General features: G+C 37.5%; 1 protein-coding gene across 4 annotated transcripts in view; it reads right to left on the bottom strand.

The window, feature by feature from the left end:
* INTU (inturned planar cell polarity protein) overlaps window positions 1–12,776 on the bottom strand; it is a 77,252-nt gene extending 64,476 nt beyond the window's left edge. For 3 of the 4 annotated variants that reach the window (XM_058550028.1, XM_058550027.1, XM_058550029.1), the window contains exon 1: window positions 12,535–12,775. In XM_058550028.1, coding sequence (XP_058406011.1) covers window positions 12,535–12,677 — 143 coding nt within the window. In that variant the 5' untranslated portion in view covers window positions 12,678–12,775. Of the gene's footprint in view, window positions 1–12,534 lie in introns of all 4 variants that reach the window. The other variant, XM_058550026.1, reaches the window with a different exon arrangement.
* Between the last annotated feature and the right edge of the window lie 2,391 nt (window positions 12,777–15,167).

Below are 15,167 nucleotides of genomic sequence, written 5' to 3'. Positions count from 1 at the left end.
GAGCTAAAGCCTACTAGCGTTAATAGACTTTGTTTATACAATAAATTTTCAAGGAAACATTCACCTCGCCATGAACTAAAATCTTTGCTGAAAACAACCAGTTTGTATAATCACAGTTAATAATGACCACTTCCATAGCTTATAATTTCCATAAAACTTTTTATGAATAATTGTAGTAGGAAAAGTAAACCACATATTACATAATTCATCATGTGATTGTAAAAAAAACTTTTAACTGGGAAGTAGGCCATTGAAAAAAACAAAATCATTGCTATTAAAATGATTGAAACAGCATTAGAAAACATTAAAAAAATACTCACTTTAAAGTAAGAAACGTAACCACAAGCTCTACTCTGTTCAATGTTATGAATAGTTTACCTTTCAAACTGCTATTCTTTAAAGCAAAACTGGTTACAATGGAAAAACTAAAATGTGGAAAGACTCTTCTCAGAAACATGAGCTGTAATATCCTGGCGTGAAACGGTATAATTTGTGTTCTAATCGTTCAATCAGATAGAAGACATTTCTGTTTTCTGCAGCGTTCATTAGCAACTCTAGTTCTTTTAAAACTCAAATGTCTCTATCTAAATACTGTGAAAATTAATCCAGAAAATGCACTATTCTCTTACTCAACTCTGAAACTAACCAATGCTCTGGCCTGTGGTTGGTAGTTAATACAGAACTTTCAACTATATATAAATGGTTTAAAAAAAAAGGCATAACTAGCCCCAAATATCAAAACCTGTTGGTTCCCAGTGTGTGGCATCATTTTAGCCGCTCAGCACCACTCACTGCAGGTCATTAATCATGTATCAGTTGTTTTAACCACACCTATCTGTACCCACACAAATCAGTATTCAATAACTCTGCACTTCTACTCTGATGAGAGAGTCTAAATAACTGTGTTCCACTATAAAAAATTTAGATAATGTCAACCTTAAATAAAATAATTGACAAATTATAAAAGCAAAATTAAATTTATTTGGGAATCGCAGAGGAATTGCAATTCAGGACAAGAAAGCTATGGTGAATTATAGGCAAGTTGGAGGAGACAAAGGGAAGGTCAGCTTTTATTAGGTTTTAGGAGGAAACTGGGGAGGGTTGTTTTGAACAAAAGTTTATTGGAGAAGAACAAGAGTGTGAGGTTGTGGTGATTTCTCATTGGCTGCAAGCGGTGGTTAGTGCGTTGTTGCTGGCCAGGGAGGGATCTTCCTTCTTTTATTTAAAAGCGGGAGATGAAGTTCTCAAGTGAAAAATGTCCTCTCTTGTCAAAATAATTCTTATCTTCCTCCTTTCTGCTGGTTATGCAGGCTGCAACAAGTGGTACTTGATGAGCATTCTCCCTTCAGGGCTTCCCGACTCCATTTTAAGTGAGGTTTCCTTTATTTATTTTCACAATAACAATGTATCATAACTTAAAATGGCACAATGTAAATGCCATGATTATATACAATTACTTATGAGGATCTATATCAAATAATGAATGAAATTTATGTGCTTTATAATTTCACCCTTTTAATCTGGTATGTTATTTGTATTAGAGATATGTGACCCCAAAGAAACATTTTTCCCCTCTGCTAAACATAAAGATGGTTCATCTTATGCTCTAAAATTTGAATGTAAAACCACTTTTTGGTTATGATTTAAAGATCCAAGAAGGTGGGGGGCCGCAGGAGGTGACAGTCGATCCTGGAGCAAACAGTGCCAGGCACTGTGGTAAGTGCATCAGTTCCATCCCTTGTCTAGTGGGGTAGAGACAGTGAGAAAGAATTCATGACAATACACATGGTAGGTACTAAAGAGAGGTCATCTTAGCCTGGGGTTGAGGGTGAGGTCAAGGGAGACTTTCTGGTAGAGGAGACTCCAGAAGTGAGTTTTAAAAGAATAAGTGACCGGGGAGGGGGCCTGGGGAGCTGAGGGGGAAGAAGGGAAGAGAATTCCACACAGAAGTAACAGCATAAACAAAGGTTTGATGGATAGTTTCCATGGTCTACGTGGACAACTAAAGCTAGTGCGCAGTTGTCAGAGCATAATTCGCGAGCTGGGGGGATGACAGGAGAAGTAGTCAAGTCCTAATTTTGCAAGGTCTTCTGGACCATAGCTAAGGGTTTGGATTTTGTAGCGTAGGTAAGAGGGCATCAATAAGAGTTTAAGGTAGAGGATTTACATGTCAGACATCCTTGGATAGAACTATTTTGACAAGAAAATGCAAGAAGAATTTGAGGCAGACAGGACTCAAGACAAGGGGCCAGTTAGCTGGCTGTTCCAGTAGTCCAGGCAAAGACGATAAGTAAGGCAATGGTAGGAGAAATGGAAAGTAGGAAAAACGTTTGAGAAAAGCTTGAAAATCACCAGGACATTGAGATTGATTAGATGAGATGATGAGAGAGAGGAAGGAATTAATGTTGACTAGATTTCTAGTTGGTGACTGTACTTTCATGCATCCTTTTATGTATACATATGTACAGACTCATTTTACATAAATGGGAACATCATTATCATACATGTCATCTTCCTTTCCTACCTTTCACTGATATAAATGATGTTAAAAATCTATGTTCTTATAATCATATAAAAACACATATAGGGTTATTTTGTCATTGTTTGTTTTGAAAAAGTACAGTATATATACATATACTTATCTTTAGCATTTATCACTTAACAATACAATTTAGAAACCCCTAAACGCTCCATTAATGGTCCATATCAGGGATGTTGTTCATTTGGTCATTCATCTACTGAAGTTCACTTTTTTTTTTTGCCCCTATAGACAACAATACAGTAACCATCCTTACATGTATGTGTATATATGAGCCTTTACCCAAAAGACTCTACCAATTCACACTTCTACCAGCATGAATGAGATCTATTTTCTTAATGTCTAGATTTAAGAAATACCCCACTTTAAGAGAAAGAAGAATTTGAAAAAAAAAAAAAAAAGAAGAAGAAATTAAAAGAAAGGAGATAAGAGAGACAGGAATAAAGACAGGGAAATGAACATAAGAGACTCTGCAAAAGAAGGCAGCATGTACAGAGAAAAGAAAATGAACTAAGAAGTCAAAAAGACTTCGGTTCAAATTCTGTTCTACTGAGATTTTTACCTTTATAAGCTTCAGTTTTCCTCTTCTAGGAAACAGATTATAGCTACTTCACAGGGCTGTTATCAAAAGCAAATAAAATAATGTGCCTGGCATGGTAAGTGCCAAATAAATGTCAGTTCCCTTCCTCCTGCCCGACAGAGTCAAAACTGTAGAGAAACTTACACATTTATTAGATACAGCTCTTGTACTTCTGTACTTTTCCATCCCCTGGCAATAAATGAAGATGTCTCCAATGACCTCTATTCGCTAGGTTCCAGGCTAAGCACTGGTGACATAGGAAGCAAAACTAGACGCTACCTTTAAGCCCCCACAGTTCAGTATTCCCAGATGGTTCCTTATTCTTACTCCAGTGATTAATTCCTATTTAGCTAAGCATCAAGAGAATAGTTGTTTAATGCATTAGAAAGTTTAACAGAGTTATAAAGACTGTACTCTCAAACTAGTTCTACTAGAAGGAAGGGGGGTGTACTAAAAACAACAACAAAACAAAAAAACCCAACCTTTCATTACAATTATTCATTAATAACAAAATTAAAGAAATTAATATTATATGTAGATACTCCTCACTCCAGGAGATGTAGCTTAATCTTCCCTCCCCTTGAGTGTGGACTGGACTTAGTGACATTCTTCCAAAGAACAGAGTACAGAAAGTGAAAAATAGTAACTTCACAGTGACGACACCTGGCAGAATTACCTTAACCAAGTGATCGAGGTTATGAAAAATAAGAAAGCACTGAGAAATGTCACAGACCAGAGGAGACTAAGGGGACCTGATGACTAAACGCAATATGATATCCTGGATTGGATCCTGGAACAGAAAAAGGACATAAGTAAAGGAATGGCGTAATCCGAGTAAAGTCTGGAGTTTAGTGAATAGTACTGTACCGATGTTAATTTCTTAGTTCTGATGAATGCACCGCAGTTGAGCAAGATGTTAACATCAGGGGAAATTGGGTGAAGGATACATGGGAACTCTGTGTACTATCTTTGCAACTTTTCTCTAACTCTACACTTGCTCCAAAATAAAAGGTTTATTTTAAAAAAGGAATTAAATCTAACAGTTTTTTTTTTTTTTGGTAAATAAATTTCTTTATTAAGGTGATAGTATAAATACACTTCGAGATGCTGTCATGAAAAAACGAGATTGTATTTCTGTGGAAGCAAGTGGCGATCTTTCCAATTTAATCTAGGGCTCTCCATCCTCAAATAAATTGTTCTGTAGATGCCATAAAGTAAGTGGGTTGGTTCTTTCTACACAGGATTTTTCAGATCCAGCTTTTATAAAGGAATATTACTTTACAAGGAAATTTACTGAACCAGAAAGTGTAAATGAAGGATCATTGATGAAATGTGTTGAGAGCAGAGCAAAATGTGAAATGCTGCTGCACTAAATGAACTTTGTTTTATCTCCAGGGCAGCCATGACTTAATGAAATACAGCTCTGAGCAGAATAAATCAGACTTTGCACAGAAAATTGACGATGAAAGCAGTTAAAAAGAAACTGCAATGTCCCCAAAATAGAATATATGTGTGTGTATATATTTGTGCATGTGTGTGTGTGTGTATATATATATATATAAAGTAAATCTAACAGTTTTAATTCAGATTTTTGTAATACATGGGTAACAGTAATAAGTATTAAATATTTTTCACACCTTTTCTGAGATCCTATGGTGCAAGCTGTAAAGTTGTCAATGTGTAAAAGTCTTTCAATGAGATTCTTGTTTATTCTACTTTGCTCTAAACAGAAATAACTGTATATGTATAGTCTGCTTACAAAGTCTGAGGGCACTTCAATTGGTTTTCAAGGCCCTAACTGATGTGGTAAACACAAGCAGAGTCCTTCCCAAAGAAAGACTTGCTAATTTGCAAATAAGCAAGTTCGTTTACATAAGCTATAACAAATATTGTAAAGAAAATGAACTTCGGATAATGCTAAGTTTCTGATTACTTGATGTATTCAACAATTCTACATTGATACTAAACCTTTTTTTTCTTCTAAGTTATTGAATCTCTCAGGTCTTTATTTACATTAACGTCAGCATTTTTCATCAATTAAAATAGTATCATGATTTCCTTTACCACCACAAGAAAGAAAATATGGGGGCTGGCCCTGTGGCTTGGCGGTTGGGTGCACGCGCTCTGCTACTGGCGGCCCGGGTTCGGATCCTGGGCATGCACTGACGCACTGCTTCTCCGGCCATGCTGAGGCGGCGTCCCACATAGAGCAACTAGAAGGATGTGCAACTATGACATACAACTATCAACTGGGGCTTTGGGGAAAAAAAGGAGGAGGATTGGCAATGGATGTTAGCTCAGGGCCAGTCTTCCTCAGCAAAAAGAGGAGGATTAGCATGGATGTTAGCTCAGGGCTGATCTTCCTCACAAAAAAAAAAAAAGAAAGAAAGAAAATATGAAATAGCCAGCCCTCCTGGTGCATTTCCCTAAGGAAAACAGACTTCTGCTACTACTCCAAACCTGTTCCATTATATATTCTTTTCTTTTCAGTGGGCAAAGCACAATGTACTTTATCAAAGTTGCCAATATACCTTATGGGGTACCAATAGGCAGAGCAGGACAACTCTAGGGACAGAGAAAAACCACACACAATAAAAACACCATGACAAGTTAACATGGATTCTATGTGGTGCTTGTTCAGTAAGTACCGGTCTGCCTAATGCTTTTCTGTGTTTTCTTTTCTGTGCTCTGTCTGCCAGCAATATCTAATTTTCATCCCTGAAGTCTTTTGATTGTTTTCTAAGAGAAAAGCATGATTTTAATGGTTAAAATCTATGCTAGACGTTATAGCAGCTTGAGGAGGTGGGGAACCTGGGATGGGCTGATGTTCTTTCTAGCCTTGCCACAGTCACCATTTGAACAAATGTAAAGCATGTCAGAGAAGAGGACGGGACGAGCCGGTGAACTACTGTGTACTCATTGCGTGAAATACATTTTTATATCAGGAACACATCTCCATCGGAACTATGCTAAGAATGGCCCCATTCTCAGGACCACATTCCCTAACCCCAACCCTTCAGCTAAATGGGCCATGTCTACACATCACTAAGTTAGGTATACGATCTAACCCTGGCAGAATCAAAATCATAGACCAGCAAAACATTTTGTGATAGGCTTTATTGTACTTCTAAAGATGTCAGATGGACAGAGAGCTCATCACCTAGCTGAAATGCAAGTGCCAAAAGTGAGGAATAAAAACTACTATAGGAGGGTAGAGTCTAAGACAGATCAAAAAAGGTTCTAGGAGGAGCTGGCCCCGTGGCCTGGTGGTTAAGTTTGACGTGCTCTGCTTCGGTTGCCTGAGTTCACAGGTTCGCGGGTTCAGATCCCAAGGGCAGACCTACACCAGTCATCAGCCAGTAGAGGAAGATCGGCAGAGATGTTAGCTCAGGGCAAATCTTCCTCAAGCAAAAAGAGGAATATTGGTCACAGATGTTAGCTCAGGGCGAATCTTCCTCACCAAAAAAAAGAAAAAAAAAAGTTCTAGGAGAAGGTGGCACTTAAGTAGGACACTGAATGATTCTGACAAGTAGAGATAGTAAGAAAGAGTGTTTCAAATAGAGAGAGCAAAGTACGTAAAAGTGTAGGTGTGAAAATACATGGTAGGTATAAGAATGGGTGGATGTCAGTGTAGTAGTGTTATGCACTGAATGTTGTGTCCCCCCAAATTTATATGTTGAAACTCTCCCACCCAGTGTGATGGTATTAGGAGGTAGGGCCTTTGGGAAGCAATTAGGATTAGATGAAATCATGAAGGTAGAGCCCTCACGAATGGGATTAGTGCCCTCATAAGAGTCAGGAGAAAGCCTGCTTCTCTCCTCTGCTCTCTGCTATGTGAGGACACAATGAGAAGCCAGCAGTCTGCAACCTGGAAGAGGGTCCTCACCAGAACCCAACCATGCTGGTACCCTGATCTTGGACTTCCAGTCTCCAGAACTGTGAGAATAAATTTCTGTAGTTTATAAGCCACTCAGTCTATGCTATTTTTTAAATAGTAGCCTGAGCTAAGACAAGTAGTAATGCAGGTGGCTTAAAAGAGGAAGATCATCAAGATGAGATCAGATAGGCTAGGAGCAGATCTAAAAGAACTTTAAAAATCATACTAAGGAATCTGGAATTTATCTGAGGCCACCAAGCTTTTGAGTAGAGTAGAAAAATGATTTAGTAGACTTTATTTTTTAGAGCAGTTTTAGGTTCACAGCAAAATTGAGCGGAAGGTACAGAGATTTCCCATCTACTCCCTGCCGCCCCATATTCATAGCCTCCTCCATTATCAACATCTCCCACCAGAGCAATACATTTGTTACAATCAACGAATCTATATTGACACACCATAATCACCCAAAATCCACAGATTACATTATGGTTCACTCTTGGTGTTATATATTCTGTGGGTTTGGACAAATGTATAATGACAGGTGTCATCCACCATTATAGTATCATACAGAGTAGTTTCACTGCCCTAATACAATTATACTAATATTTTAAACTTTAAAATAAAAGTCAGAATAGATGAAGGCCCATCAAAATTTCAATACCAGGAATATAGTTTCATGTTAAAGAAAAGCATGTCTTTCCAGGGTCATCTACACAAAGATTTCATTTCCAAAGAGGAAATGCAAAGCTCTAAGACACCAGAGGTAGAATCACTTGCATTTAGTGCTCTCTTTAGCCACACTGCCCCTTAGAATACATCCCGTCAAGATGGAGAAAGTTGTGAAACCTCCGACAAAGATGAGAAAACTCTATTGTAAGAGACACCTTGTAAAACAATAAGATATAACCAAAAATTCCTCTAATTCTGAATCTCTCAAGACCAGGGAAAATTTGACAAAATTAAAAAGACTTTCAGGAAAGCAAAATAAACTTGTAAAAGAGCATGTGCATTCCTCTTAGAGAATCTGCTACTGTAAACATACATCAAATCATCATATTGTATACCTTAAATACATACAATTTTTGTTAATTAAATTTCAACAAAGCTGGGGGAAAAAAAATTAAACTCAGCTTGGATTAACCCTCCACCAAATCAAACACATGTCACCTCCAACATCAATCTCCTCCTTGTCTTCCTGTCAATCCCTCATCAACAACTACCTCATCAACTATTCACAGTTTTCCTGTTCCTAGGATTTAAGCAAACATTCTTTCAGTCAACAAAATTCAGAGTTGAGTGACCATTCACATTCCCATTTTAACATGTGAAAACTGATGCTCACAGAAGCTACGTGATACCATGTGGCCGTGGCAAGGATGACTAGAACACAGGCTGTCTGACCCCTACTCTTAAATCAGTACTCATTACACTGCACCAGGATGTCTCTCATAATCATCTATTGAAAAAATTATTTTGACATTGCAAATGTGGTACTGACACTATCAGCATTAGTCTCATTTTCAAAAGTCTCAGTTATTTCAGGCAACATTATAAAGAAATTCCATTGTAACTTAAGCGGTTGAATTACTTGAACAATACAATCATCGGCGATCAAGCCTGACATATTAGTTGTTAGTTTTTAATTTCAGCCTTCTTTTCTTCATTCCATCACAGGGATGACCTAGTTAAGCACGTGGATATCTGCTTCATTTTGGTTAGCTTTGCTGGTAACATTCATGCATGTGTTTATTCTCTCTCTCTCTTTTTTTTGTGAGGAAGATCAGCCCTGAGCTAACATCCATGCCAATCCTCCTCTTTTTGCTGAGGAAGACTGGCTCTGGGCTAACGTCTGTGCCCATCTTCCTCTACTTTATATCGGATGCTGCAACAGCATGGCCCGACAAGCGGTGCGTCAGTGTGCGCCCGGGATCCGAACCCCTGGCCGCCAGCAGTGGAGCGCGCGCACTTAACTGCTATGCCACGGGGCCGGCCCCTGTGTTTATTCTCTTTTTGATCCAAACTGCCAGATTATATCTTTTTGTAGTAGGTTCTGTAAGAGAAAAATGATTTAGAACCGTGTTTTAGAAGGCAAACTCTGGCAGCTGTATGGAAGAAAGACTGGAAACGGGAGAAATTAGAGGCATCCAGACCAGTCAGAAGGCTACTCCACTGGTGTACGGGAGAGGCAAGCACTTTAAGTAAGGCAGTGCCTGTGAGAAGAGAGAGAAGGAGGGGTGGATATCAGAAAAGAAGGTCTACAGGACTAGAAACTTCCTAGATCTGAAGACAGGAGCAAGGAGAGAGTGATGTCAGCAAATGAGATGGGCAACACAAGAGGAGAAACAAGGAAGATAATGAATGCTCTTCAAACATGCTGAGCTGGAAGCAGAGAGAGATAGTAGCAGAGAACTACCATTTCTCATCATAAACCTAGTTACATACTATTTGACTTTTTAATCTATATAATTTGATAAAAGAAAAGTTAAATTAAAAGCAAAAAGAAGTCAGTGTTCAGAGCAGGACAGCAAAAAGGAATTATCTTAAACTGGATGTGAACATACAGCATCATGACTTTGAATGAAATATTTTGATCCTTCAAGTAGTACATTCCCATGTTAAAAACCCAAGAAAAAGATACATTTTTGTGTATTCATACAATGGAATCATATTCAGAAATAAAAAGGAATGAACTACACATAGACAACAACATATGAGTCTCAAAATAATTATGCTGCATAAAGAACCCAGACAAAAAAGATGGTCCATACCGCATGATTCCATTTTTTAAAAACTCTACAAAATACAAATTCATCTATAATGACAGAAAGTAGATAAGTGGTTGTAAGGAGTGAGGGGGGAATGAGTAATCTTAGGGAGGCACATGAGGAGACTTCTGCAAGAGATGGATATGTTCATTATCTTAATAGATGTATATATGTCAAAACTTATCAAATCATATGCTTCAAATATGTGCAGTTTATTGTATGTCAATTATATTTCAATAAAGCTATTAAAAAAAAATCCCAGAAAAAAATTTAAAGGATATATTTTCCTTCTTCTCCAGTCATTCTTCTTATTTTCAGTGGAAGTTCCTTAGCTTTTTACAGCTAAATTCTCTTTTAAAAGTACCCCCGTTTCTCTCCATTAGTCAAGGTTTTAAAACTAACAATAATAACAAAAAATTCACTTGGAAATATCAAAAATCTAAGTCATAAAATTGGTAACTCTGGCCAACATGAACTAACCAATGTTGCTTCAATGAGTTGAATAATTGTAAACCAAAGGAAAGAAAGGTGGCATTATTGCAAGTAAATGTATGATTTTCATTATTTCAATACTGAAACTAGTCACTGGTTCCCTCAATCCAACCTACCCACCAGAATTACCTCTGAAGCTTCCCCAGGGACTTGATAATGTGCCAGGTTAAGATGTACTGCACCAATCTAAAATTTTACTCCTAAGTCTTAAATAAACCTATTAAAAGTACTTTACCAGAATGTACCCTAAAGTAATTTTATCTTAAACATGACAAACTTATTAACTTTGTATTGACAATCACATGCAGCTCAAACTGGTTTTCAGTTATAAAGCATGTATGAAATAATGACAATTTCCAGAAAGAATATGCAGATAATTAACTATCCAGAACTCTGAAAATTCAGGATACTTTATGAGAATCAATAAGTAGCATAACTTCCTTAATAACCTTCATGTAGGCAATGAAACACAATAGGCAATTCATATCTCTTAGTTTTGATGAGAAAAATTAGGTTCACATCTGTATGCCTTTGATCAAAGAGTGGTTCTGTCCAAGTTGGGAAAGCTACCTCTTGCATTGGTGACACTGCAGCTTAGGGAGGTAAATACCTAATACCATAAGGAAGGAACAGAGCACAAGCCTACCTGGTCAGGTCAGCAAATCAACTCTCATGTCCTACACACCAAGAAGAGACAGCCAGAAAATGTGAATCTTGGTAGGACTCAAAATATAGACCAGCAAAACATTTTACAATAGGGATTTACTGTACTTTAACTATTAGGAGGATAAAGACACTGGAACAAGTGGAGTGATCAGTGAATGACTGATAAGAAAGCTTAATGACCATTTTTTAAAAACTAAAATATAAGACATATATACATGTATTCTGAATCACAAAATGCTTTAAAATAACACGTTTTCCTAACACAAGGTCCTCAGATTGCTTGTTTCCTTGGAAACAAGGCTAGCTCATTTATCTTCAAATCAAGGTGCCCCATTTGAAATCAGGTCTCCTAAACTCCTACACTGACAACACTCAGCTGTGTGACGATGTGCAAATTACAGATTCTCTCTGGGCGAAAAGTGTGTGATCCTAAGATGTAGAGAAATCAAGAGTTGAGTCTCACACTGTCCATGGCTTACATGGCAAGACCAAAGAAGGTTCCACATAATCCATACTTCCTTCCAGCAGCCTCGCTTGATATCCATGAATTTTGTAATTATTTTTAAATGACTCAGTAGGTTACATAAAATATTCGATATTCTTAAACTTGTTCAAGTCTTCAAGAATATAATCTGTTCTCATTAAGCCTCTAGAGTATATTAAGCCGCCATTAGTGATGGTTTCCCCTTACGCTTTTAAAGATAACGATAAAAATGTTTTACATATCTATAGGTGAAAATAATGGCCAAGTAACTGTTACTCCTAAATACACATTAACTACTTGTAAGTGTTATTCCTAAATACACATAAAATGTCATCCTAAAACTGACTATGTATGGCAGTCCATTATGGGGTTGGTTGATGTTTTGGCACCTGAACCTTTTCACTGTTGGTCATTTCAAGCTATCACTAATTAACTTTTCCAAAAAGTTCTTAAACCATAGCAGTAAGGTATAAATTCCTTTAAAATTGAAGTAGCATTGGGTACTGTGAATCAAAATAACTTTTTCATTAAGAATTTTAAAAAGTGGAAAATAACACTATTCTGTATTTTTAAAATTACATTATGCCATAAAATAAAAAACAAGAAAACCATGAGAATGTATAGGAAAATATAGCAGAAATATCCAAAAATGCTGAGAGGTTGTCCTCGACGGTGAGACTATCGGTGGATTTTATATATCTCTTCATTTTTATAACAGGAAAAAAAATTTACATAATTTAAATAGTTTCTTATAAAACATAGGGTGTCCCTTCACTCTAAACACTAACGAGGTTAAAGTCACAAAGATCATGACATCAGAGAAGCAGGAAGACACTGAGATAGAAGTTTTATGAACACTAACAGATATACCCTCAAATATTACAGAACCCACCACAAAGAGGAGAGCCTCCTCATCTGAGGATCGTAAAAAAACCTACGGCAGCAAAGGATGGCACCGTCATTTCGGCTCACAATATCACACAAATGAAACGTGGCGCAAATAAATCCCGCTTATTATAGAACCTCAAACACTCAATGCCCACCACGCCAACACTCTTGCAGTCCCCCCAGCCCACGTGTACACTCTGGACTGAAGGGATGGATTTAATTGTCCCTCTTCGAGAACCTTACTCATAATCGCTACTTGCAGAGGAGTATGAACCCGAGTCGCTGACACGATCTTCAGGATCACAATCCTCATCTTCTTGTGAAGAGGGGTCTCCAAGGAGCCCCTCTGGGCTCTGACGCGAACCGCACGAAGCTGGAGACGCCATCGTCAGGGAGGCAGCAGCAACAAGACGAGTAGTTCAAATCTCGCAGCTGCGGCTCTCCGGGGCCGCCATGTTGCGTCCGCTAGGGACGGGGCAGTGGCCACGTGACCACCAACCTTAGCTGCAATTGGTGGCAGCTCGGGTTGCCAGGGAGACGGGGAAGCTTCCTCGGGAGAACTAGGATAACTGAAAGGAGCCAATGAGCGGAAATTTCTAGGAGGGCTTTTGGAAGGCATGGAAGTAGCTAAAACTTCTCTGCTTACGCTCTCCTAAGCGCACTTTGGAGCAGCGTGACTTATTAAAACAGGCGGAGACTCACTGGGTTTTTTCCCTTTTTCTCCCCGTTTGCGCTCTGTTTCTACGCCGAACAGCTGTCCAAAGCCTTAGAGGCCACCCTGGGTTTCCGTTTAGGTAAAGGAAACCACCCCTCTACCTATTCTCAGGGCCTCTGCATCTCTGCAGGGAATGGACGCTTTTAAGTAACGTAAATACGCGCCATTGTTTCTTTGGTTTTTTTAATCGCTTCGCAAGTGCAAACATTTTTACAGTTCTCTCAAGCAGATATTCTAGAGAGGTGCTTCACATGGGTGGCAATACTGTGAAATCAACTGCTTATTCATTTTGTAACTCAAAATCTTATAATTTGATCAAGTGTTCTCATGACTGAAGTTGGAAGTGTAAAGAGGTAAATTTACCTGTCATTTGCGAATACCTACATCAGGTATTTTTCTAAGTACAAAATAATAGCTAGCATTTATGAGAGTCAGCCATTGCTCTAATTACTTGTTCTATTCATATACTATGCTAAGTATTCGCATACTATTAAGTAAATATCCCTGTACTAAAATAAGGAAACTGAAGCTTAGAGAGGTTATTCATCTTGTTAATGGTCACATGGTTAGCAGGCAACAAAGCCAACCAAGAATTGAACTTAAGTCATTAACCACTAGACTGTATTTCCTACTCAGGACCCAGTAATTCAACTATTAAGAGATCTATTCTAAGAAAATAAGGGATGCAAATAAAATTTATAAAATTTGTAAAAGTGAAAAGCTGAAAGCAATCTAAATGTTCAGCAATAGAGGAAAAGTTAAATACACTTTTATGTATAAAATACGATGAATATTATGATGTTAATAGAAATGTTTTCAAAGAGTAATGCATGGGAGAAATGTTCCTGTTATAGCAAGTAAAAAAAAGGATATAATGTTAGTTTATGATATCAATGGATGGGTGCTAGGGATTCAACTTAAACTACCATGGGCAGATGGTGGAGACTGAAAGGCGAATGGGCATTTTATAACATATAGTGATAAGTATTATGATAAATACAAAGTTCTAATGGAATACCCAAAGGAAAACAAACTAGGGCATGTAGGGCCACAGCAAATTTACAGGAAATCTTAACATATCTTGCTATTATGGGATATTATGTTCCAAACAGAGAAGAGTAGTGAGAGATGAGTCATCTCGTGGCCAGGAATGATCTATGCATGAAGAACTCAAAAGAACCTAGGCAGTAGCAGTCAAATGTTTCAACTTTCAAGCTGCAACTTAGTGTCATTTGTCACATTAAACTATGTACATTTGAATATCCTAAGTTTTATGGTTTTATTTGTATTAACTTCTAAATGCGCTTTTTTATAGTTGTATACCAGCTATTGAATTTTATTTTGTAGTTTATTTGTATTAAGTTATAAAATTGTTTTTATCTTATATAACAGCTATAAAGCACAGAGCTCATACCTGTTTATTTAAAATTATAATAAAAAAAATTTAAGTCGTCCCTGGAAACCCGTAAGAGGTTTTTCCTTAAAAGAGGTCCACGTATCACTCAAATTGGAGAACAGGGGACTAGTCCGTAAAGGGATAAAGGACAAAGGAGGTCCTTGAGCTGGCAGGAGGGGATGGCACCCAAGGCACAGGTGGAGGAATATGACCTTGCTGATACCTCTTCCCTAAAACTGGTTCCCCAAGGAGGGAGCAGGTATGGATGCTGACTTGCCAGTTTCAGTCAGGAAACTGAGGCTGTCTCCATGTGATGGTGTATATTTTTCCTGGTAAGTAGAAGGCGACTTTGCCAGCTGAAAGTGATGGAGGAAGTAATGGGGTCAGAAGTTTGAAGAGAGTGGATCCAGGAACGAAGGGAAACAAATATTTCCATCAGTATTGAAATCCAAAAAAAGTATTACTTTTAAAATCAGAGAAACAACATTATAAAAATAAATTGGAATCACTATAATAGTTATATTATGTCTCATGTTAAAACATACATACTTATTCTCACCACAATCTCAAATATTAAATTTTTAATAGATTTAATTAATTAATTTAAAATTAATTTAATTTTAAATTAAATCTTATTACTTAAGATTCTATTCCAAAATAAAAAATGCTTTAGGGACCTCTTTAATAAGTTAGCCTTTCCCCATTTTAAAAGTACCTTATTGGAAGTAAAAAATGTATATATATTTTAAATTTTAACAACCCCCC

This window comes from Diceros bicornis, chromosome 11 (assembly GCF_020826845.1).
Source record: "Diceros bicornis minor isolate mBicDic1 chromosome 11, mDicBic1.mat.cur, whole genome shotgun sequence".
Classification (NCBI taxonomy): domain Eukaryota; kingdom Metazoa; phylum Chordata; class Mammalia; order Perissodactyla; family Rhinocerotidae; genus Diceros; species Diceros bicornis.
Note: the sequence above shows the minus strand (reverse complement) of the source record. Positions and strands in the feature narration are given on the sequence as shown.